Source organism: Mustela erminea, chromosome 10, assembly GCF_009829155.1.
Source record: "Mustela erminea isolate mMusErm1 chromosome 10, mMusErm1.Pri, whole genome shotgun sequence".
Classification (NCBI taxonomy): Eukaryota; Metazoa; Chordata; class Mammalia; order Carnivora; family Mustelidae; genus Mustela; species Mustela erminea.
The window spans coordinates 51,284,767-51,311,443 of record NC_045623.1 but is presented as its reverse complement, the minus strand read 5'-3'; the positions used below and the strand labels follow the sequence as shown (position 1 = coordinate 51,311,443).

The following is a 26,677-nucleotide window of genomic DNA, read 5'->3' as shown; positions in this document are numbered from 1 at the left end:
CCCAGGAAACTCCAGTGATGTATCCAAGAAACCCAAAGGAGTGGGGTGGCAGCATTCAGTTTCACCTTGTTTCCTTTTATCAGATTATCATTGTCTCCCAATCTTTTTGTTCAACACACTTAAAAATCCTATTTAATATATTGTTTTAGATAGAAGGGTAAACCTTGCCAGGAAGCAAAAGTTTTACTTTTGCTTTCTCACTTTCTACTTTGATCTATTTTTGACATGGTAACATATATTGGTTTACCTTTTTTCCTAATTTATGCTTTCAAAGTTACACATTTCCCTCTAAGCCCTGTTTTGGGTGAATCTCATCATTTTAAACTTCCGTTGTCATTTGTCCTTTGATATATGTCAATGTAAAATCTGAACTACTTTTTAGTTTTGCTGTTGAGTTCTAGTTTAAACCCACTGGCCAAGTTATGTTCTGTGCTATAAAATTGTTTGAGAATTGTATGGTTCAACAGTCTGTGTAAATACTCTATGTGTAGTTGCTTGAGGTAATGTTTTGCAATTATCAATTACATCAACTTGATCATGTTTATTCCATATGCTTAATGCTACTGTTACTGAGAAAACTATTAGGATTTCTAACTACACAGATCTATTCACCCTTTCAGTCTTAATATTTTGAAGTTACTAGATTTTGATATGGAATGCTTTATGAGAAGCCTGGGCTTCAAGTCACTTCCAAGTTTATGATGATTCTGTTAAGTGTTGAACTGACCCTTTTATCCAGGTGCCTGGGAGGCTCAGTCAGTTAAGTGGATGCTTTCGGCTCAAGGCATGATCCGAGGGTACTGGGTTCAAGCCCCACATGGGGCTCCCTGCTCAGTGAGGAGTCTCCTTCTCCCTCTCCTCTCCACATGCTTGTGCTCTTGTTCTCTCAAATAAAGTCTTTTAAAAAATATTAATATTGGCACATACTGGTTAATATTTGCTTGGTACCTATTTTTCCATCTTATTTTCAACTTTTGTTCTTATTCTGAATGCACCTTACAGACATAATGGGATTTTGGAAATTTTAATCCAGTGTGGAAACCTGTAATAGGGAGGTAAAAATCCATTTTAATTACAGATAGTTTAACTCAGTTGGTGTATTACATGATTTTAAGAAAACCTTTTTTCTTAAAATCTTTTTTAAAGACTTAAAAAAACTTTCTGTAAAACCAAATTTTCAATTTTTATTGCAATTATCAAATTTTCATTATCCTATTTTTCTATTAAATTTTTGTTGTACTTTCATTATTGCAGAAACTGAAATATACATCCTTAACCATTAAATTTACCTTTAATCAGTATGAAATCTTCATTTCTTGAGGAATGTATCTTAAAATGGTTTAAAATCACTTACCTTCTTCCTTGTGTTATCTTACTTCCAAGTTTTAAAGCCCAACACATTAGTCACATAACCCCAAATTTAGGAGCGTATATTTTATTGATCACACAAAGGCTGTAACTTTAAACTGCTTAAATAAGCTTTCTCACTGTCCTTTTCCATCAAGTAGGTCTTTCTAATCTGTTCTCCAAGAAGCAGCCAAAGTTATGTTAAAGCTAAATAGGGCTATTTCAAACCTTTCAGTATTTCCCAACTGTTTTTAGAATAAAATTCAAATTCTTTTCTATGACCTAGAGGCTGTGCATGATGGAATCCTCTACCTCTACTATTTCATTTTATGCTATTAATTTTTTAACTCATTAAAACTTATACCACCTTCACTAGTTATCACCTTAGAACAGACTTGGCAACTCTAGTACAGATCTTTCAGGAATAACTCTCCCAAGGATTATCTGCCTGACCTTTAGGCCTTCTACCCACCACTCCTTATTTCATGATACTCATCAAAATTTGTTATTGTTCTGTTTTCCTTGTTTTGATAGAAGATTCACTGGAATACCTTACTTTTATCCCAATCTAATAATTTAACTAGTTCACTGCTAAGCACGCAGTAGCTTCAACCAACATTTATAATTGAATAAACATAATGCTTCAGTATGTTCTAAATCATTACCCTCCAAAGGCCTGTGTTAAGTCATCCAATGATGAAAAAAAAATTAAGGCTCTTAAAATGAAGAGGTCATACTGATCAAAAAGTGCCAGCAGGGGTGCCTGGGTGGCTCAGTCATTAAGTTTCTGCCTTCCACTCAGGTAATGATCCTGCAGTCCTGGGATAGTGCTCCCTGCTCAGCCAGGAGCCATTTTCTCTCCCTCTGCCTGCTGCTCCCCACTTAAGTTCCCTGATGCTCTAATAAAATCTTAAAAAACAAAACAAAACAACAACAACAAAACCCCAGCAAATGCAAAAATGGCACTAATGACAAGAGTGCAGTGGTGTTGTGTTTCAAAATTTTACATGTGAATTGCTTATAAATCCAATTTCCTTTTCTTTCCTACTTTGTTGATATAAGAGTCAAATGTAGAGGGAAATTTGTTAACTTCCTAATTGGCTTACCAAACTCAAAAGTCCAATGTTAGAGCTCTTGCCATCATTTGCTTCAGTGTGGTTTAAATGGTCAGATACTTGATTTAGATCTTGATATGAGATGTTTTATGAGAAGCCTGGGTTTAAACCCATTTCCATCATCATTAAATGAGGGAAAATATAAAAACACAATTATTACAAGTAAAATCTGTCCCAATCTGACTCAGCATTTTCCAACCTAGGGGTTTAGTACTACAGACTCTGCAGCACTGGGTATGTAGTGGGCCAAGTACTGATGTGGTCTTCTTATCTGGTGGCCAACTGAACCACTTCTTGACATTTTCTGTGATTTTTATGCATCAACAATGGCTGTTTTAAAAGTATGACATATGGCAATGCAATCTTGTAATGCTAATCACACTGCTTAAAAGGTGCAAATAATTTCCTATTATTCTCTGATCGCTCACTAATATCATGTTAAAATTCTTGAACTCTAACCTACAGTTTTCAACTGTAAGAATGCAGGCTCATTTATTTTCTCTGCTCGAAATTCTGAAGTATTTAATCATTCAGGCAACATTTTCAGCAGGTTTCAAGCCAACAGACAGATTAAAGAATAATTTCACCAAGATTATTAATATAAAACTTGTCTATCACTTTTTAATATCCATGATTTAACACTTCCATTTTGTATTTATTTTCATTTCATTACTGAGCAAATAATACATCACACTTTCCTCATAAAGGCCAATGCTATGTAAGAGTCCAAGAAAATGTTCTAAACATTTTTGCCAATAAAATGTACTTCACTGGTATAACTATCAAGCAGCGCTATATTCTATGCTATTTTCTACTGAAGTTTTTAGTCTTGAAACTACTTAAAAAAAACAAAAACAAAAACAAAACAAAAAAACACCGTACTGGGGCATCTGGGTGGCTCAGTCCTTAAGCGCCCGCCTTTGGCTCAGGTCATGATCCCAGGGTCCCGGGATGGAGCCCCAGATCAGCCTCCCTGCTTAGCTGGGAGCCTGCTTCTCCCTCTCCCACTTGCCCTGCTTGTGTTTCTGCTCTTGCTGTCTCTGTCAACTACATACATAAAATCTTAAAAAGAAAAAACCAAAACTGTACTTATTTAAATTTTGTTATACATTGCCCATAATATGCCTACTGTTCTAAAGACCTACATACATTTATAAGACAGTACTTTAAATACACAGAATCATTTTGAACTCTATCTGCTCTTACATCAGAATGGTAAGGCAAGCTACATTTTTTTTTTAAAAGATTTTATTTATTTATTTGACGGACAGAGATCACAAGTAGGCAGAGAGGCAGGCGGGGCAGGGGGTAGGAAGCAGGTTCCCTGCTGAGCAGACAGCCCAATGATGTGGGGCTCTGATCCCAATACCCTGAGATTATGACCTGAGCCAAAGGCAGAGGCTTAAAACAATGAGCCACCCAGGCGCCCCGCAAACCACATTTTAAATTTATTGTTTATTTTGAAAACGATGTACCCCATACACTTAGCTCAATTTGCCAATTTATAGCAAAGTTGCTCAGGTCAGTATGTTTGCTGAGGCATTTTAGGAATAAATCAGTAGCTGACCAAAAGATCTTACTTCCAGCTTAGTATTTTTTAGGGCTTCTATCATTAAAAATCTAAACAGGTTTCAAAATGTACATCAGTGAGGCTAACCACTGTCCCTAATTCTATCTTGTTTGCAAAAAACACAAATTGCATCCTATAAACATTAACAGGAAAATAGCTTATTTACATTAAATTTCTAGCGATTCTATACTCTAATGAAGCATAGCTGAATTGGTAACTTTAAAGCTTCCACAGCTTATGAAGAAATGAACTTATTAAACTTAAGTAGAAAAAACCCTGTTCTTTTTTTTTTTTTTTTTTTTTTTTTTTTTTTTAAAGATTTTATTTATTTATTTGACAGAGAGAGATCACAAGTAGGCAGAGAGGCAGGCAGAGAGAGAGAGAGAGGAGGAAGCAGGCTCCCTGCTGAGCAGAGAGCCCGATGTGGGACTCGATCCCAGGACCCTGAGATCATGACCTGAGCCGAAGGCAGCGGCTTAACCCACTGAGCCACCCAGGCGCCCGAAAAAACCCTGTTCTTAAGACTAAAGTTTAGGAACTGATTTTCATGCTGGTTAATCTTCAGAACTTCAGAAAAACTCCATCAATCAAGGAATTATTTTTGGTAAAGACAAAAAACTTTACCTACATTAATACTGGAAAAAAGACAACTAAAACCTCTTAAGAAACGTAACTACTATTAACAGGATTCTTTGTCAAACACTGAGTGCTTGCCAGGACAAAGAGCTGTTTAAGAGCTGGGAATACTGGGTATAGACAGGGCCTGGCAGGAAATTCATGCTAAGTCCTGTGGAAATTCAGAGGAACCAGGAACAGCATCCTAGAACTCTGAATTGAGTCATGAAGGCTAGGTGAGAAAGTGATAATGGGGAGGGGGGTAGGGGCATGGGGGTGGGTACTGGACATTCCAGGCATAGGAAACTTGTACAATGATGAAAATCACAAGTGGCTCAGCAGAGTTAAGGTGGCTAGTGCCTGAGTTGTGGGGGAAGAAAAGGTGTGAATATTGGAAAAAATAAATTACTTCTTAAGGGTACATAAGGGATTTTAGTTTAATTCTAAAAGCTAGAAGGCACAGGTTTTAAGCAAAGAAATGACATAAACAGAATTGCATGTCATCAGTGATGAAATAAACATTTGAGCTTTAGTATATATGAACATGAGTATGGGGAAAATAAAAGCCAGTATTTGCAGGCTGGAGATACTCAGCCTTAGTGATGACCCTCCAGATATATGATGAAAAGGCACTTTTCCCCTCATAGTAGGCTACAACTGTTTCATCTTGGGTCAGTACAAAACTTTTTGCTCTGAGTACAACACTAAGATCTTTAACTCAACACTGTTTTCAGTCAGTGTTCAAAGTGGGCCAGTTTAATTCCAACAGATTATGAGGTTCCTTCTTTCTCCAAGTTTTCCTGGCTGTATTTTTGGTACCCTAAAAATATGACTAAAACTTGGGCCTTTGCAAATTAGCTCACATTCATTATAAACTTATCCTTCAAAACTATCTGGGTCAATTCAAGAGTTTTGCTTTCATGCAGGCAAAACTAATTCTTCCCATTTTTATCACTTTATTTCTACCATTAAATATTTTGTATGTGCTCCCCCACTAAATTAAGATAATGGGAAAAGGGCTATCCTACATATTTTTGACTTCAAACCCAGTCCCTTTTACATCTTTGACTACTACTATAGAACTTTCCTCATAATCTTCTTAGGTATATTACTTAGGAATTTACTAGGTTGTTGTCAATATTTTTCTTTTGCTAGTACCTTTTATTTTGCTAAGTATGTACATTTAGGAACTATTACTAATCACATTTTAAAAAATAAGTGTGTGCAATGCTATGGAAAGAAATCACATTGTTTATTGGTCACTCTCAGTGACCACAAACTTGGTTCTAATGCTATCCAGATCCGTCCCTCCCGATAATTATAATTGTTAAGGCTCCTTTTTAAGGTCAAAGTGCCCTGGACCCTACCCCTCACCCCACCATGATGAATGCAGATCGTATTCCTTCATCTACTACAATATTCCTTCATCTCCAGCAATTCTTCCCTCCCTCCTCCATCATCTTCTTTATGTTCTACTGGAAGAATGATGGTATGTCAAAAAAACCACAGAGCCAAATCTCAAAACAATTTCCCCAAGGCCAAAGCTAGAACAATCTGAGAAATAAGATAAAATCAGTATAAAAGAAATATGCATGAGTCCATACAGATACAATGGGAGAGCTTTTCTTTTTTTACAGAATTCCGAGTGAGTAGATCACCTTCCCCAACAAGAGTTTAATTCCCTGATCTCCACCCTGAAGATGGACTATACTTAGTAACCTGCTTCCAAAGGATGGAGTAGGTAGGTTAAAGGGCAAATACTAACTGTAATATGAATCTGGGCAAATCCATATAGTATGAACTCCAGATATATGATGAAAAGGCACTTTTCCCCTAATATTCTTTCCAACTTCCCCTTCTCCCAGTCTAATCATCAGAAAAACCAGACTAATTCAGAATGGGAGATATTTTCCAGGATACCCTGTCAGTATTCCTCAAGGCTGTCAAGGACCTCATGAAAAACTGTCAGACCAGAGGAGACCGGAGAGATATGACAACTAATTGTACTGTGGTATCCTAGACTGGATCCTGGAACAGAGCAATGGAAAAATGGTGAAATTCACATGAAATCTGGATTGTAATTAATAGTAAACATCAATGCTGGTTTCTTAGTTTTGTCAAAAGTACATGGAAATGTGTTAATGATGGGCAAAACAGGGTGCGGGGGGGAATAGTGGAACTGCGCAAATTTTGCAACTTTTCTGTGAATTTAAAGTTATTCCAAATTGTGTGTCTAGCCACCTATAAATGACTGAAATACCCTCTTACCAAACCACTAAGAAACAACCTGACCATTCTGATTTAACATTTATCTTCTGAGACAAATTATGTGGCTATTAGAGATAATACTGAAATTTGCTATCAGACTTGGGAATAAATCCCCATTTAGCCACTATTGTGGCTCTCTTAGACAAATTCTAAATTTCCTTAAATTATAACCTTGCTTTTTGTAAAACAGTATGTAAAACTAACAGGGAGAATCCTATAATGCCTGTAATCTCTTATTACATACCTTAAATTGTCTTTTAATTAAAATCACTCAAACTATTTCCCAGTTCAGTAAAGCTACAAAGTTACTTATAAAACATCTCAAAACTGTATCAAAAACAGGGGGCAGAGTGGAGAAATACCCTGCTTTCTTACCAACATCTACACACTAGCTGTGGATGCCAGAATACAAAAGATAAAAGGGGAAACAAAGACTTATTTTACTTTTATAACTGTGCCTAGAGGTTATCTTGCATTTTAAATTTGTACTGAACTCAAACATAGGATACCACTCAAATATTGTTAAAATAAAAGAATTCTAAATGGGAACTTCAGAAAATTTAGCAGTTAAAATAGTTGTTCAGTGTCCAAAAGTCAGTTTTAAGTTAATTCAAGAAGCACACTATGGAGTACTATTTAATAACATGAAATAAACTGTGTGATGTTGTGGTAGGAAATAGTCAACGAATTTGGGTATTCTCCATGAAAAATAAAGTCACAAAAATTTTGAGTATCCAAGGTTATAGTTGATCATAAATCTGGTATGTTTTAAACGAAGCACTCCCATATAAACACAGGGTGATGTTATACAAAGGTAAAGGAATATAAAGAATTTAAAATGCACAATCAAAAGTAACAGGACTATAATTAATTTAAAAATGAACATTAACTCAGAGCTTAAAAATTCTAATTTATTTCTCACAAATGCCACTTGATGCTTGACTCACAGCTTTATTTACATTTGTCTACAGCATCATTTCCTCATGAAATGAACTAGTACAGCTTAGTTAAACCAAATGAAATCATAATCATCTGAATTGTCTGTAAACTATTAGCTAAATTTATAACCTTGCATTTGCTTAGTACAGCCAAAGTTTCAAATACAGAAAGCACAAGAATAAACCAATGGTAACATGTAGACTCTAGAAGATCATCTGGGCAATTTAGAAGGTGGACTTTCAAGAAGTCTGAGGCACAATTACAAGAGAGTAAAAGTTCTTGTGCAACCTACAGTAAACGTAGCAAAGAAAATTAAGACGTAAAAAAACAAGGGGAAGTTCATTGTAAAAATATCGTCAAAATACTTCTACATAAGATATTTTTGCTTTCACCTTTAGATCACTTGAAGAGAAAAATCACTCATTTTAAAATTAAAAACAAATAATTCTGTTTGGTCTGTCTACTAAACACCTTAAAACTTTAAAATTTTTAATTGCAGTAGACAATAATTTAAAATTAAGGAAAAAAAACAAAAAGTGGATACTGACCCCCATGACAAAAAGTCCCCAAGTGCACTGTCGATTTCCCTTAATATACTTACCTTGCATTGTCACTGAAGATACTGCTAAGAGAAACCTTTCTGTTTTTAAGCCAGAGGACAAAATGGGGTTCAAGTGACCAGATTTTAATTTTGAGAAATAAAACAAACTCTGAAAGTATTTTAAGCCATAAGTAATTTCAAGTGAATAGGAACAACAAGTAATTCTGCGTGTCATGCAGAAATAAGCATTCATTTGTTACTCAAGAGAAAATTTTATGCAGTGTTTGAACATCCCAAGGCAAATAAATGTTCACTTAAATTCAGAATCTCTGTTGGTCTTTCACTCAGAGAAATATTCTTCTGAAGCTTTCTTCAATTTGTTCCTCATTAACTATGATTTAACTTTGTCTACCCTACCATATGTGATAACTGGGTTTTTAAAGGATATCACATAAAGCTTCTTAAAATATTAAGATAAACATTTTGAAATAAACGACTTTCTCATCATTAATGCCAGTAAAGAGAGGAACTGGTTTTACACTTTTGCTCAAAATTATGTGTCAAAGAGAAATGAATAACATCCCTTCTGCAATTCAGAAGATTTTTCTTCATTAAATGTGGTGATACAAAACGTAAAACAGAGTAAGAGAGAGACAAAGATTCTAAGGCACCCTCAGCATAGGGAATTTCAAATAAGTTTCCAGTTGGCTGTTTTCAACGAGTTTTAACTTTTTCTGGTAAGAATCACTTTGACATAGATTAACATAAACAGGTTGACTCCTCTTCCCAAATTGTCATAAACAGATTGTTTCCAACTACTTTACCACAGTCTTGCCTCCATGCCCAAGTTCAGGCAAGCCTAGGTTATCCTGTGTTCAGTCAATAGACAGTTCGTATTTGGAAATGAAAAAAAACAAGAGTTCAAATTAGGAAACAAAGTACCTTGCCATAGCTGAGATGGTTTTAAGTGAAGCAAATGGTTGTAAATAATGAATGATAAATAGAGCATATATTTTGGGGCATTATGGCTTAAAATACTATTTAACTTTTAATTTCACAAATAAACACAGCTGTATTGATCTGAAAAGCAATGAAAGGCATGCACCTCTACTAGCAGATTTAGCACTTCTGACCAAGTAAGACACCAACTTCTTAAAAAATATGCTTCATGCACTGTACTTTTTTTTTTTTTTTTAAGATGTAAATTTTAATACATTATTTCTTTTTTGAACTTGAACGGGAACCAGAATGGGATGATCCAGATGATGACCTGTGGTGCCTGTAAGACATAAGGAGAAAGCAGATAATCTAGTAAGCTAAAGTTGATTATCCAGCATTCATTCATAAGACTGTAAAAATATAAAAAATAAGACCTTAATATGCTGGCAAAATAATTAAAATGTAAGATACAAATGTATACACATAACAACTAACTAGTATTTAGATGTTGGGTGTGAGCTCAGCAATAGCATAACCATAATTTAAAATTCTCTATAATTTACAAATATCTTCTCTTTTCAAGATATAGCCACCTCTCAATTATTTAAGGTAATGAAGAAAAGCCTTGCAGAAATGTGTAAAATTACAGATAATATACAACAAAAGCATATAAACTTGGTAATGGAAGTGTGACTAAATCAATCCCTGTGATACACTGTAGTGTGTAGTAAGTCTATATGTAAAACAAATAAAGCAAGGCTTCTGTGTATGAAAATATCTATTCATAAATAATTACGTCTGGAAATCTAGGTCACACAATATGATTATACAATTAGTTATAGGGTTATATTCATGCAGCTAATATGAATAAGTCAATATATCAACCTGGGTAAAGTAGTGGTGTTCCGAGGGGTTGGCCCTGGGCTCAGGGTTGTTTAGTGTTTTCACCAATCACCTGGCTTATGGAATAGAGAACATGTTCATTAAGTTTAGATGACAACAAACTAGGGGGATTATATGTGGCTAAGATATAAATTTGCAGAGTGGTAAGAAAGCAACAGGATGAATTTCACTCAAGTACGGAGTAATTTTCTTACAAAGGAACAAATGCACAAAAACAACACTAGTTGTGTGTAACCTTAATATCTAAACTTTAAAATGTGAAGAAAAATTAATCGTTCTGTACACAAAGGAATCATGAAGTAACTCTACCACTGAACCCAGCAATAATTAGATTCTTATTTCTTATTTTCAGAAGCTGAAAGGACATGGAAAATTTGCAAAGACTACAAAGGAAATCATTAAAATGCCTATATAATTAGACATTGAGAATGTAGAGAAAGTTTATGAAACTGAGTAATTAATTAGCCTGTTGCAGAAAAGGCTGACAGATGACACCTGCCCTCTCTAAATTTTAAAAATGTCAATATAGTAAGGTGATCCAGTAAAGGTCTTTCTCTTAGGGAGAAAAATAAAAGATCTGGACTGCAAGATGAAAAATTTATTAGCTACAAGAACAATTTCCTTATATCCTTATAGATGAAGGGCATAAAACAATAATTTGCTGTGGAAATGCATTTATATATATTTATATGAGAAAAGATTTCCAATAATAAAATAATTTTTTTTACTAGAGGCCCCAGAATTCTAATTTCTAATATTTAATGTAAACTCAAGAACATAAATCAATACATTTAAAAATCAACTTCTAAATTATTTCTACATACAGCCTCTGAATTACAATCTTAAAAGACAGAAATAACCGAGAGTTGGCTATAATAATCATATACGAAAATAAAAATTTAAACAATAAAATGACCAGATAGTGGAAGAGTAGTTTGATCTATGACTTTTCTAAGCAACCTGATCAAGCACACAGGATAAACAAATTAATGGTTTTGAAGTTCAAAGTTGAGAAGTGTAATTTAAAATTGGAACAAGGAGAAAATGAAAATCTAATCCTTGACTAGGAAGTTTAATCTAATAAACACACTTAAGAACACCCATTCTTATTTCTACAGAAACCCAAACCTTTCGGGTGACCGTGATCTTGTTCGTCTTTTTTTGCGATCACCAGATGAAGAAGATCTAGAACGACTTCTCTTTCTGTTCCTCTCAGGAGATGATGATGAACTTGAATAAGATCTTTTTCGTGGGGAAGAAGAGCCCCTGTGGGACCTGGAGCTGGATCTTCATTGATTGAGAAACAAATCAAACATTTCATTAAAAGAAGAAATGAGGCAGATCGTTTAGTTAACAGATAGCTCCAAAAATAAACAGGACATACAACTGAAAACTTTGTAAGAAGGAATACTTACTGCATACTCAACAGAAGACTTCTGGGTTCAACCATGAAAACAATTCTATTTAAGTACAATTACTTTAACATTCTAAGCGTTCATCACTTACAATTTAAAACCAGCTTAATATATTATGGAACTAATTTTTTTTAACTTAAGACTTACATTTTAAAGTATACATAAATAACAAAACCAAAAGGTAACTGCATTGGCATGACTTTATGTCTAGAAAACATCATCCCATTTGGGAACAAACTTGTGTTATATACAACTTCCTGAGGCAAATATAATAATTCCCTGAGGAATTATGCAACCTATTGGTTGAGTTGCTATATAAGAGGCAGGGATTGAGGACAGCAATGGGAAAGAAAAGTAACTATTAAACTGTCAAATAAAGAAAAATAAAATGAATAATTTTAAAACTTTGATTTATATTAACAATCTTTATTTTTATGAAGGACTATTATTCATGAAGTATGAAGTGTTGACATTCACATGTTTCAGGCAGAAGTAAATGTGCAAATGTTTAATGCAAAATTTTTTCTTCATTTACATATTTTGGTTGAAGGAATTTAGCTCAAACTTCCCAAAAAATTCACCTTTGGGCTTAAAATAAAATCAGAAAGCCCAAAAGGAGAATTCTTTGGAAAGTTATAAGCAATGAAAAAAATGTTTGGGAAGAACATGAAGGCTGTTCTGTAAATCTGAATTCTAGTACTTCCCAAAGGGATATAGGACTTAAGGATCTTCACCTAAGAAGCACTCAAATAAAAGTCTAAAACATTGAAAATACATAGTAACAAGAAACTCACTTGCTCTCCATTTTATACTGGCTTACTACAAGCCTGCATACCATTCTTTCTTCCTTTAATGTTAAACTGCAAATGCCCGTTAATGCTACAGATTTGGCTCTACTACGCAAGTGTTTTTTACCAAAAACTATCCTAAAACCTCAGTGTGAATTTCCACACAAGTGGAATTTTAGTCGTTTTCTATTCTTGTTAGATGCTTTAAATAAATGATCAATAAATAAACTTAAAGGGCAGCATATTTTGACCAAATTTAGAAAAAACTTCAAGAAAGTAAACACTAATGTTTCATTTGCTTCTCCACAAATTGTTTTCCTTTACAGGTTCGACTAAATGCAACTTGAAGTTAACAGTAATGCTTGCTTAAGACCACATCCTACCTAGACTAACCAACATATATATTTTTTAACCAACCACACTTTAGTTTATAAAGTTTAAGGAGTGTTTGTTCTATATACAGTATTTATGTAAAACATTTTGTATTTGTAATTCTGTAGTATTTTATATATTACCAAAAAATGGAAATATGTATGAAACATTCCAGAAACTTTATCTGATGTAAATGATAAAATCGTTTCTGTAAATACGGAAAGAACTGCCCTACAAAACAAAATCTGTTTGGGGGCAAGGTTAATTTTCTTCCTTTTAAGAACATAGTAAACTTTTTCTCTGCATATTTCTAATTTTATTTGAACTATTATTGCAAACATGACTTTAATGTACTAGAGATCTGATGATAAGACTTGGCTCCATCTTCCTACTTCAGCACATTTTACCTAGCACGAAAATAACAAACCTTGCGTTATGCAAAATTGCAACCTTAATTCAATCATGGGAATGTCTTGGCACACTGCTGGCAATGGAAACATCTCATGGTGAGAAAATTAAGCTGAGGCAAGTGCATTAGTTTTCTAATGCTAAAATAAAATTGACAAGTAGAAGCAAATTAAGAGGAAAAAAGCAGCAACGCCTTCTGCAGCCTTTAAATATTTTTTCTCTCTCTTTACAGAGAGATGCTACCTCATTCACCTTGATTTCGACCCACGAGATCTCGAACGTTCTCTGGAACTGGAACGAGATCTTGACTGCGAACTGGAAGAACTTCTTGAACGGGACCTGGAACAACATGGAAGGATTTTTTTTTCCAGGACCACTTAAATGAACTTTGTGAAATGAACACTGAAAGAAAAATATATATTAGAGTTCATTTTCATATAAAAAGACAGCTATTTGAGATAGATATTTTCAAAATACAGTATTTTACGGTAACTAAACAGTTTACTGCTTCAATAGTTATGCCCAAACTTAAGTTAGTTTAAAAAAAAAAAACAACTAAATTTTGCCCAATTTACTAAATTTACTTAAATTTGCCTAAATTACTACAAAATTTTGCCTAAATTACTACAAAAATCACTCAAAATGTACAAATAAAAACACTAAGCATTACCTCACTTCATTAAGTACTTTCTGTCCACAAATAATTTTTAAAGCAACTGAGGACTTATACATCCAGGAATAATGAATGCTGTTTATAATTTAATTTCTCTGATAGATCTCTATCAATTTCCCTGATCTCTAACAATTTCCTTGTTTCCTTTGTCTGTAGCTAATATGACATTTTTTTTAAGTATGATGCCATGTGTATGTTTGTTTAATCGCTGTTTTCTGTCTACTCAAAGGTTAGTGAATTAAAGAGATAACACATTAACAATCCTGTCATTGTCTTAGGTAATTACTGAAAAATGACACAAGGGGAGATACGGCCTATTTAAAATTTAAAAATCACAAAGAAAATAAAATTCACTTATTAACCTAATAATTTATCCCTTAAATTTATCCCTTTAATTTATCCCTTTAATTTATCCCTTAAAGTAATACCTTGCAGAAAAAGATTATTATTACATTTAAATCTTAAAATTATCACACCTGTAAGCTTTCAGACTTTACAGTACTCAAACAAAAATTATCTGTTAAGTACTCAATTAGCTAATATTTTTGTCCCTAAATACCATTAAAATTCATGGTCCATGGCTTCACTGCACCACGAACACAATTCTTCAAGAGAACACTGTCTATAGAAGGTACTGCTTTTGCTCACCTAAAATTTTCACTGCTGACTATGCAATCAGGTATTATTAAAATTTTACATTACTAGCAAAATAATATTCAAGTACAACACCAACTAAATCCTTTTTCCTGGACATCTCAAAATCTCAAGCATTAAGCCAAAAGAACTAATATGTCTGAATTTCCTCCTCCTTTACTCAAAACACTTATATCAAAGTAAATTATTAAAACACTGTCCATTAAAACCAATGATATAATTAGTGTCTAGAAAATTTCTATACTCGCCTTTGACATCATGAGTGAAATCTTCCTTTTACTTAAAAGTACCTAAATGTATACTACCTCTTTAAGTATCACTATATGTAATGATTTAAATTAATTTTTAAAGTCTATTTTAATAAAAGGCATGGTGCTAAAAAATGGGTTTGCACTTCTGAAAATACCAGACAATAACTTCATGCCACTAAGAAAAATTATTTTGTAAATGTTAACTTGAAAGAAATCTCTAAAATAAAAAGGAAAGCTTATTCAGTCAAGAAAAACAAAATTTATAAATAAAGAAGTTAGATACTGACATTTTGACTGGTGTTACCCTTGACCTGTACCCGTTTACCTGGACCTAGACCTTGAACTTGAGGGGGAGGATGAGCGTGATGAAGATCGTGAATGTGAAGATCGAGACTTTGAGCGACTTCGTCTATTAGATTTCTTTTTATTACTATCTTCTTCTTCACTGGCATCAAGATTATATTTTGAGAGATCAGCATCATCTTCATCCTCATCCTAACAAGAATTGAGTCAATTATTTACACATTTGTGTATGAATGCTATCTACTAGGAATGATGAACAGTTCTCTGCACTCAACATCTCCATATAGATATATGGTATCAACAGATATATGGTTCCATCGACATTTCAGCAAATTCTCAATCCTAAAATCTGCCCATTATATTCCTCGTCTCAGATAAACAGATGACTATCTCAGACATTTCAGTGAAGTAAACCTAAAAGTCATACTCATTTCTTCTTTTTCTGTCACAATTACCAAGTAAGCTGTCAAGAATTTTCAGTTTTACCCCTTAAAAGTCCTTGAATCCCTCTTTTTTAGTCTAAGTTCACAACTTTGCTCTTTTCTTTAGTATATTACAGTATAACCTCTCACGTAGTCTCCCTAACTCTAGAAATCCATTCTGCCTCCCCAGTATGTTGTTATATTGACAGTCACAAATCTGAAACAGATCAGATTTGCTTGATCTCATTTCTTAGGAAACAAGCTTTAAAAAACTTGTTCCACAATGATTTGTTAAGTAGCATTTGAGGGCTTCATAGGATCAGACCTCAAATGTACCCTTAATCTGGATGTATACATCAGGCCATAAAACTTTATAGACTCTGGACTCACAGAATGGATACCACCTGACCTGATAGTGTTTGACCCTCTCACCACATTCTCCTCTCTGCTTTAACCACATTAGTTTATTATGATTTTTTGATGTTGCTTGTTTCTTTCCTTTATTTAAATGACTTCAATTTGCTGTTCTCTGCTTGTGGCCAGCACCTAATATCATTCTATCATTCAAGGTCTCAGCTCAAATTCACCTCCTCAAAAATCTTTCCATCCACTGAAACCAAAGTAGCTCTTCTCATGTTCTGTTATTATATTTATCTTTACAATACCACTGCTATCTAAATTATCTCATTCATTTATATCTTTCCGCTCTAGAATTGAAGTTCCATTAAAAGAAGGATGGTTCTGTCTCATTACTGTAACTCCAGAGAATAGCGCTTGGCAGAGTGAAGTTCAAAATCTTTTTGAGAACAAATGAATACATAAAAACATATCTTCACTACTGGGCAAAAACCACTGAAAAGATTCATGTTATATCATAGCTCAAATAAGACTAAGGGGAAATAAGACAAGGAAATCATTTACCTCATCTAATTTGTATTTAGAAAGATCTTCATCCTCATCCTCTTCTTCTCCCTCAGATTCTTTATCTTCAACTTCCTTTAAAATAGATGCAGGACCAACTGCCTTCCCTCTGTATTTTTTCTTTTTACGTCCGAACTACAGAAAAAGTTTCATATTTCTGTTAGCCGAAATGTTTTAAAATTACTATTTTTTCTAAGAAATTGCTTTTACATATTTAAGTAAATAAGTATTTTCAAGTTAATTGCAACAATTATGTATTTAAGTTAGGACTTCTTAAAAATGATAAGCTGTCTTAAAGGATACAGAGTATACTTACAAAAATACACATTTATTATTCCTTTACATTTTAGGTATTTTTTAATGTGTTCTAATCTGTGTTCAATCTGCACACTAACATATGGCTTACCTCATCATATTCACCATCAGATTCTTCTCTTTCTATATATTCAACATTTTCTCTTTCATTAAAACCACCGCCATAGCCTAAAAAGGGAGGGGGCACAAATTGTTACCCTATGACAATTCATTAAAATAATAAAAACATGTCAAAACTGGGGCGCCTGGGTGGCTCAGTGGATTAAAGCCTCTGCCTTTGGCTCAGGCCATGATCCCAGGGTCCTGGGATCGAGCCCCATATTGGACTCTATGCTCGGCAGGGAGCCTGCTTCATCGTCTCTGCTTACTTGTGATCTCTGTCAAATGAGTAAAAAAACAAAAACAAAAACAACAACAAAAATGTCAAAACTGCCTCCAAGCAATGGAGAAAAGAGAAAAATCTCATCAGTTACATTTGCCTAGCTAATAAATTACTACCTTAAAAAAAGCGTATTAAAAAACATCACTACAGAGAAGAGTGTTAAACTTAGATACTTCGGCTAAAAAAAGCCTGTTGCTACATTCCTAGCTCTTCTCAATTTCAAAATGTCCTGTATGACTTAGACTATGCATAGGATACCCAGGTGGAAAACACCTCCTTCAAATCTATGCTATAACCCAGGTTTTAAAATAACTTTCCTCTGTACTTTATCATAATTCTTCTAGGACAAGTGGACTCAGTAAGAACTAAGAATCAAATTTCACTGAGTACAGTTGCAAATAGACTGGTATCTTTGGATATGCTGAACTTTTGCTGGAATAAAATGTAGCTAGGGTTTGGAATATTCCTCATTATATAAACAAACATGATGACATAATACACAACACAAAGTTGGTTTTAATACAACTATTTTTAATACACTGTTCAAAGTCACTTAGGTTCAATGAAGTAGGCAATAAAATTTTAAAATGAAAATATTCGGGGTGCCTGAGTAGCTCAGTGGGTTAAGCCTCTACCTCTGGCTAAGGTCATGATCCCAGGGTCCTGGGATCAAGCCTCGAATCGGGCTCTCTGCTCAGGAGGAAGCCTGCTTCCTCCCTCTCTCTCTGCCTGCCTCTCTGCCTTCTTGTGATCTCTGTCAAATAAATAAATAAAATCTTTAAAAATAAATAAATAAATAAATAAATGAAAATATTCTATTAAAAAGTAATCAAGATCAGCAAACCACTATTCTTTGATGTCACAACTAACTATAATTAGATCAACAGTTTTTTGACACAGACTTAAGAGAAACTGGAGCTCGTTTTAGAGAGTGAGATTTTGAATAAATCTGCCATTGAAAACGTAACAGACCTATGTCAGCAAGAGCAACATTATCTAAGTACTACTGTACATGCTGCAGAGCAGTACCAGCACACAAAGGCAGCGAGTTAAAGATTTAAGGATTTCATGAATGCGCAAAACCTAAATAAATTTATGAACAAAAAAGTATTTTTAAAGACCTTAGGCTATGTGGCTTTAATATTGACAATCATGGGCATTTAAAAAATGATCATTTACCCTATCATCATTTATAAGAGACACAAATAGTAGAAGGGATATAATTGTCCCAACAACAGAATGTAATAAATTTAACTTAAAAAAAATCACATTAGGGGTGCCTGGGTGGTTCAGTTGGTTAGGCAACTGCCTTCGGCTCGGGTCATGATCCCAGGGTCCCGGGATTGAACCCCATGTCGGGCTCCCTTGCTTGGCAGGGTGCCTGCTTCTCCCTCTCCCTCCCTCTGCCTGCTGCTCTGCCTGCTTGTATTCTCTCTCACTCTCTGTCAAATAAATAAATAAAATAAAATAAAAAATCACATTAAATTAATCTTATCTTCATTAGAGTCTGTATCAGTGAACACTGCAATGTGTAGGTGCTTATCCCTCAAATACTTGCATGTGATCTCTTTCCTCCTCCTACCTTATTTCAGAGACAATACGGACTTCAACTGTATTATACAAGAATTTCCTTTTGCTTCTGTACGTGATGTACAAATGAAGAGTGTATTAAATAACAGTAATAACTTTTCCTTACTAAAATCTTGGCTCTAGCTTTTCAGAAATATAAAAAGAGAAAAACGAGTACAAACAAGTATACCCTGAACCTCAAGAAAACAGCTCATACTCAATGCTAATTTTAGATTACAAATACTGTGGAAAGTTGTAATTCACTATAGTTTACCTCTAGATACATTTAATATTTTATCAGTATGTCCTGAGATTAAGGTATGTGTAGTGTAATAACGAACTTAAAAGATGACTAATAATAAAGATATAAGCTTCAAAGTACTTAAAAGTAGGAAAAACCCAAAATTTCACAGCATCTAGATGGAAAGTAAGTCATTTTAAAGAGATGACTAGTAATAAAGAACTAAACTCTAAAAACTTAAAAGGAGAAAAAACTAAAAAACCAACCCCAAAAAATCCACAGGATTTAGATGGGAATTAATTTACATATGAAAACAAAAAAGGCAAGTGAACAAATATAATGCAATATAGCACGATTATTTTCAGGTCAGCAGTACAAAAAAATGCCTGATAAACCAGACTATTACTATGTGGAAACATGTAAAAATATTAAAACAATCGTATTTAAAACCAATAGCTGGGCTTTTAGACAGTTCTTTGTTCATATTTAAGTAATTTATAGCTGAAAAATGATACGGCAAATAAATTACTGCAGGATTTAGAAAGTGAACTATAATTCACAAGTAATTCTGCATAGGTATGTAAATAAAATTACTTTTTTTAAAAGAAGATTTTATTTATTTGAGAATGAGAGAGAGAGAACACGAGCAGGGAGAGGACAGAGGAAGAGGCAGACAAAGTGCCAGACAGAGCAGAGAGTCTGATGTGGGGCTGGATCCCAGGATCCCAGATCATGACCTGAGTCTACCGCAGCTGCCTAAATCCAAGAGCCCTATAAAATTAATTTAAAATGAGTATCATAGCAAATATAAAGCTATTTTCATGTTCTCATATAGGCCATAGAAAAAATTCAATTTTTGACAAGAACATTACTAATGTATAAACTATTCAAAATAGAAGAATGGCTAAGTAAATTATTTGTATAATTATTTGAAGGGATAACAGAGAAGTCAGCAATCTTTCAGTAGTACATCAACTTTTCTTTTATGCAAACTATCCCATGCTTAGGAAATGTTTCCCAGAACATTGGACTTCCTTATTAAAAATAGTAAAGAAACACTGGAGAGCAATGGTATAGGTTTTTTCACACCTACAACTGTGACCAGCAAAGACTACTAGTTATAGCCAGAGAAGCGGGAAAGAGTCAAGACACCAGAATCACAGAAAAAAATACTAGGTAAAGGAAAAGTGAAGACATCAAACTTTGAGGACTTCAGTTGCTCTTGCAATAGTGAAACTTAAAAGACTCATAAAATAGGTCAGAGAATATGAATAGACAAAAGGCTTTTCAGGAATACAATTTAAAAAACTGTTAAAGATTTTGGACTTTATCCTATAAACAAAACAGTTTTAAACCAATGAAATTTTTACTCTAAAATAAAAAACAAAATAAAATAAAAAACAATAAAAAAACAAAACAAAACATCACATCTCTGGGATGCCTGGGTGGCTCAGTTGGTTAAGCAGCTGCCTTCAGCTCAGGTCATGATCCCAGCGTCCTGGGATCGAGTCCCACATCGGGCTCCTTGCTTGGCAGGGAGCCTGCTTCTCCCTCTGCCTCTGCCTGCCTCTCTGTCTGCCTGTGCTCACTCTCGCTCCTCTCTCTCTGACAAATAAATAAATAAATAAAATCTTTAAAACAACAACAACAACAACAACAACAAATCACATCTCTGGCTGCCAACAGAGAAGTGGGGGCAGAATATATACAGACACCTGCTAAGGAGCTATTTCTCCAAGACAAGATATAGTGGTATTCCTATCTAGAGGAGTGGTGGAAAAGAATTTTACAGGAGGAAGAGGGTGGAGAACAGAGGAGAAATGAAGGAGTTACTAAGCACATCTAGATTTCTGGCTTACGCAACAAGCATATGGTGGGTAGTACTAATCATGAGAAAGAGATCACTAGAAGAGGGCCAGGTCCTGGGGGAAAATCATGAGTTCAGTTTGGATATAATAAGGTTGAAATTTAGATGGTAATGTTCAATAGGCAGTTTAATATATGGGTCAAAGAAGGCTCAGCTGAAGACATATATCTGAGTATTATGTGTGCCAAAGATTACTTAAACTAGGGGCTCAGGAAAAAATGCCCAGAAAATAAAGAGCAAAGAAAGAAAACTTAAGAGACTGGATCTTGAAGAAACTCAACAAATATTCTGTGGCCAGGGAGATGATGATGAATCTAAAAAGGACACAAACTACCAGAGGTGTGGGAAGAAAAAAGATCAAAAAAGATAGAACATATACTTTAAAGGTGAAGGAAGGAAAAAAAAGGGAGACTCTTTATGAGAAGGCTCCAATCTATCCAATCAACTTAAAGGCCAAGAATGAGAAAAGTGGGGTAACACTTGAGGACTGAAAAAGAAAAAAATATCTAGGACACTGGACTATAATCTCACATGAGAGATTATTATTTAAAAAAAAAAAAAAAAGAATTAAAAAAAACAAAAAAGGGGGAGAATAAAACAAGAATTTCTGTTGCAGCCTCGAAGGCTTGGTCCAGGTGATTCTGGAAGGACTAATGGGTCTCATACCCTCAGAAACCACACAGTGTAAGTGGTGTGAAGGTCTCAAGGAAAAGAAACAGGGAAGTAGTTTAGTAAGTCTAAGTCTGACAATGGTAACTGTATACAGAAGCCTTTGATTATGTGATGTCTGAGTCACTACATGATAAAGTCAGATTTGATAATATGGTTGGGTTAACTGCTGATAACTGAAAAACTATATTCAATTAGGTAAATATTTTCATCTTACCACAGAGAACACACAAAGCCAAAGGTAACCTATTACTTAGGCCAATGGTTACCAAACACCACCCAAATCACCTACAGATTTTTGGGACACACACCCAAAGAGCTTTCATGGTTCTGTTTTGAAATCTGTTTTTTAAAAAGTTTCTCAAATGACACCAAGGCACAGCTAAATTTGAGAATTACTGCCTAACCTTTAGACAATTATCTTAAAAGAATAGCCTCTCTGCCCTTTTTTTTTTTTTTAAGATTATTTATCTATTTATTTCTTTGACAGAGAGATAGAGAGCACAAGTAGGCAGAGCGGCAGGGAGAGGGAGAAGCAGGCTCTCCACTGAGCAGGGAGCCTGATGTGGGACTTCATCCCAGGACCCAAGGACCATGATCTGAGCCAAAGGCAGCTGCCCAATTGACTGAGCCACTCAGGCATCCACTCTCTGCCCTTTCTAATGTCACTATTTGTCAGTACAGGACTCTCTAATACTGTATTTTATGAACTGTGTTATTATTAAACAAAATATGATCTTTTCTGGGTATGAGAGAAAAATACCAAGATAAAAATCTAAGGGCAAAACAGACAGAATCTTCACCTACTGTGCTCTTGTTAAGAGAAGATGATAGAACTGTCAATTAATTTTTAGTTTTTCTAAAATCATTTAGTTAGAATGTGATTTTATTTTACCTGTCCTTTCTTCTAATTTAGCATACTTTGGAGTATTACACATGTTACACTCTGATCTTCTGGCCCAATTCACATTACTGCATCTTTAGAAGAGAAAAATACCAAATTAGTAGGCTATAATACAACATAAGAAAAAAAAGTAAATTTTTAGACATTCTAAAATTTTAAAATAAAAACTAGGATGAAATCACTACCATAAAGAAACATTTATTAAGAATATTGCAAACAAAGAAAATGTACCAGTAGTGGACATTTTCTGAAAAGAAAATACAGATTTCAACAGAACACTGAACTATTTAAGCAGAGAAGCAAAAGCTATATAGTTTGAGAAGTGCCTGTCATTTTTTTTTTCCAAAAATATGAGGCCAATTATACCTACAGAGATTTTGATGCCTTCAGGGGAAAATTCATTTTAAAGGTTTCACTAATTTTTCAGTCTCCAAATTCACCTCAAAGAAGGTTATACCCTCCAAATAAAGTTAAATTTTTTTTGAGGAGTAACTGCAAACACTGAATTTCACAGCATATAAAATCCAGTGATTTAATCTGTGGGAGAATTCTCCAATACAAATTTACTATCGGATCAGGAATTTATGTAAAACCCTCTTCTGATTCAGTCCTTTTTCATATATGCAATTCATCTGAACAGAAAAGATGAAAGTTGGAAAAAATCTATACAGAACCTGAAAATCCAAAGTATTAAGGAAAACTACCTGATCAGAGATAATTATGGCAAACAACTTATGATTCTAAATCTACCTTGTAAATAGGCAAAATGAATTTTGTAGTGTATTTCGTATTAATGATAGAGACTAAAAATTTCTGAGGTTTTTCAATGAGAGAAGTAGGTTTTGGTAGTTTTAAATAGCCCCTCTTTTTTGGGAATGCAAGCTTACCTTAAGCATTCATTTACTAGTATACATAATTCATCACAGTAAAAACCAATACCAATACTGCCCTTAAAAAAAAAAATAGAATTTAAGAATTCTTTATACTACTCTGTCAGATATGGACTAAACAATCAACGTATCTTTGATTTAAAGGTTTTCTTGGTTTGTCAATGTGACTAGTAAGAATTGGAAATACTAATAAGTAAAGGTTAGACATGTTATTATGGAAGAAAAAGCGGATAATTTAAAACACATACGTTTTGCACTGCCAGTCATTAGCACTAAAAAGGCCTCGGCTCTTTTCTGCGAGTGTCTTCCCTATTTCAGTACCCCCAGCTTTCATCATCTTAGCCTCAGTTGTTTTTTCTGAAAATAGGAAAATAATGCTTTACGAATCTGGGGAAATTAAAAAAATGGTCCATATACAGTTGTAATAGAAGCTTCCTTAAATGCTTACCTCGACCACATCTATTACAGCTGGTTCTTCTGGCAAAGTTTACATTTCCACATCTGAAAATAAAAAAAATATAGATATAATATTTAAGTCTACAGAATTTTTAAAATTCTATATGCACAACTTTTAATGTGTCCTTATTATATACCCACATCCAGAACTTCTAATGCCATCTCAGTCAAATCACAAAACAAACAAACAAAAAAACCCCAATTCCCCCCTCCCCAAATCCTTGCAATGAGGTGGAAAAAAACGTATGATTTAAAATCACAAGTCCAGGATAAAATATTCCAATCTTTCGCTAACTGGTTATGTGATCCTGGTTAGTCATTTGATCTCGGTGTTTCAGTGTTCTATTGGCATCTACCATTGATTATAACAAAATCCCCCTGGCAAAACTGAACTGAGATAGGACTCCACTTCAACAATTACTGAAAAGCACCAAGAACTAAAACAACTTCAAAATAAATCCTAGTACAGAAAGAAGAATATAGGTACAAAAATACATTAAGTATTGTTAAGAAATACATAATCCTAAAGATGGACCAAGTGGGAAAATAAAGATAAATCAGAGACGGCTTCATGGGTCTCGACAAAATCTTTTTACAAACGAGATGGATTGTAAGGAAAGAAGACAGATTATACTAACTAAAAGTGTAGGTAAGTTCAATAATCACAAGGAAATGGGAGTTTTCTAGGGTTATTTACCAAACCTCTGAAACCTAGTTGAAAAAAACCACCACAACCAATAAACTCAACATGGTGCAACACAATATCACTTTGTTTATATCCAGCAAACATAATTAAAAACAAGAAAATTACCAGGTTCTCTAACAATGGTCTTAAAAGTGCATCTGTATATTGGTAAAATCCTGTTAAATGCTCTGAATAACATGCAAATCTTAAATTTTAAAAAGCTGATTTCTTTTAGGTGTTATACTAGAATGAAATAAATGTATGAATTGTGGAATGGGCACTAAACTGAGCATTCCATGTAATTTTTGGACATTTTCCCCCATAAATCAAAGCCTTATGACCCAAATAAGCACTGAAAATATATCCTGAATATACACACTGTAGAAATAATACTTTATTCACATAACAGTAACAGAGCTGAAGATACTCTCTTCGACCTACTTCAAGTATTTGCATATGCTGTCATAATGACACCATCAAAGGCACATCATTCTACAAGTAACCCACAACACAAAAATCACAAGTTTTTAATCTTCTGAATGTTTTCAACAGTCTGTATCACTTAGGCCAATGCTATTTGTAGCATATGAATTTGTTCTATTCAATACTGTTAGGCTGACCTGATCCTTCAGGTAATCCCAATCTTCATGCAAATGGGCCATCCATTTATTATTAAATAAACACAACAATATTTCCTTTAACTACTTAAGGTGTGCAGAGAAATCAAATGTTGGGGAAATAAGGATTTAATGTCCTTTAGGGACAGTAATTGATTTAACTTTTCTAAAACTACTACCAATAGCTAACAAGAGTACTCACATTTTGTGTATTTTGTTGTTCTACACATTATCTATACTATCGTGTATTCATTAAAGTGGAGCTATCCTATACCAGTTTTTTAAAGTTAAATAACCTATTTACATGGTCTGTAAGCAACAGAACTGGAATTAAGCCCATGTCTGTTTCAAAGTTTCTCCTCTTTATTACCACTAACTCTATGATGTTTGAAGCCAACTTAGTAAGAAATCACAGATTTTTATTTGAACGTGAGTTGTGCTTGCCATTTTTTGGACAATTACTTTCCATGTGTTTCCAAATAGGTGCATTTATTTGAGCACCCTTCCAAAGAATGTGGCCATTTAATAGAGCACACCGGCTTCAGCAACAATGTCAAATAGCTCAGCGACTGAAACACGTGCTTCTCTGATGCAGGAATCTCCAGGGCTGAGCAGGCAAAAACACAGGCCTCTCGTCTTTAACAAGGTGATTGGTGCAACTGTTGTGAGGAAATTATCAATGAGGAGAAAAAAATCAGAATTTCTTAAATAAAAGAAAGGTAGTGTTTGGGTAAGGGGGGGAATCACAAACAGGAGGGAACAAAACTGAAATTAAAAAATTAAAAACAAAACAACCAAAAATCCACGGCAAATTATGAGAAACAAAAAAAACCCCAAAACACCGAGTTCGAGAAAGCAGCTTCCCGCGAATAAAAGTTCCGCAGAAAAAAGTCACGTGGGGCATATCCAATAGCAAGCTGGCCTCCTCCGGAGATTTCCTTATCGCTGAAACCTGGCCGAGGCGGGGGTGGGGTGTGGAGGCAAAAAGGTAGGCCATCTCGCTTTCGAAAAAGAGGGGCTGCCTTGGAGAGAAAATGTCGAGGAAACCTGGAGACCTCCTCAACACAAAGGCCCCCGAAAGAGCTCAGAGAGAAGAGACTGGAGCCTCCTTCCCGCCTGGGAGCTGGCGGTTCGCCGCCTCAACCCGGCTTGAGGTACCAGAGACTGTGAGAACGGAAAACGCCGAGCGAACCTTGAAAAACTTCCACCGATAAACCCTGCCCCTACTTGGGACCCTTCATGAACTCACTTTTTGTCAGGGCAAATCCAGTCACCGTCACTGACTCGGAAATTCTTGGTCGACATCTTGGACGCCGCCACCACAGCCACCCGCAGCTACGTCTTCGCAGGAGGAAGCGGGCTGGGGACTTTCGGCACTCCGGGGCTGTCCCCAACGACGCCTGACTGCGACGCACCACTGCACCAGGGCTTGATAATGAGGACCCTCGGCGGGGATGGAGTGTGAACGTTATAGTCCAGAGTAAGATGCCTGTGCGATTGTTTTCTGGCCGAAGGAGTTACAGTGCAGATGAATTCTCTAGAGCTAAAGTAACAGGCGCCGCAGGGTCAGCCCAGGCGGGAGGCCTTCGTGGCACTGGAAGCCTCGGAGAGCCCCCTACAGGCGGGAGGACCCAAAAG

The 26,677-nt window shown here is 34.8% G+C and overlaps 1 protein-coding gene across 2 annotated transcripts; it reads right to left on the bottom strand.

The window, feature by feature from the left end:
* Nucleotides 1-7,805: 7,805 nt before the first annotated feature.
* On the bottom strand, nucleotides 7,806-26,422 carry ZRANB2 (zinc finger RANBP2-type containing 2). Of its 2 annotated transcripts, XM_032361790.1 has the most exons (11): nucleotides 26,289-26,422; nucleotides 23,730-23,782; nucleotides 23,530-23,638; nucleotides 22,383-22,465; nucleotides 16,851-16,927; nucleotides 16,445-16,579; nucleotides 15,124-15,293; nucleotides 13,473-13,559; nucleotides 11,366-11,524; nucleotides 10,220-10,293; nucleotides 7,806-9,674 (listed from the first exon to the last, which is right to left on the bottom strand). In XM_032361790.1, exons 1-10 carry the CDS (start codon nucleotides 26,342-26,344, stop codon nucleotides 10,260-10,262), a joined length of 963 nt encoding a protein of 320 aa, XP_032217681.1. In that variant the 5' UTR covers nucleotides 26,345-26,422; the 3' UTR covers nucleotides 7,806-9,674; nucleotides 10,220-10,259. The 2 variants fall into 2 exon arrangements, with proteins under 2 accessions (XP_032217681.1, XP_032217680.1); XM_032361789.1 differs by lacking the exon at nucleotides 10,220-10,293.
* Nucleotides 26,423-26,677: the final 255 nt, after the last annotated feature.

What these genes read in the sequence shown, in the direction of transcription:
- ZRANB2 (XM_032361789.1), bottom strand. Translation starts at nt 26,344, where the DNA reads ATGTCGACCAAGAATTTCCGAGTCAGTGACGGTGACTGGATTTGCCCT. An exon ending in TGGATTTGCCCTGACAAAAA is followed by an intron (nt 23,783 to 26,288) that starts GTGAGTTCATGA and finishes TTTTATTTTCAG; the next exon opens with ATGTGGAAATGTAAACTTTG. An exon ending in CTGATGGTGAATATGATGAG is followed by an intron (nt 16,580 to 16,850) that starts GTAAGCCATATG and finishes CTTTTTCTGTAG; the next exon opens with TTCGGACGTAAAAAGAAAAA.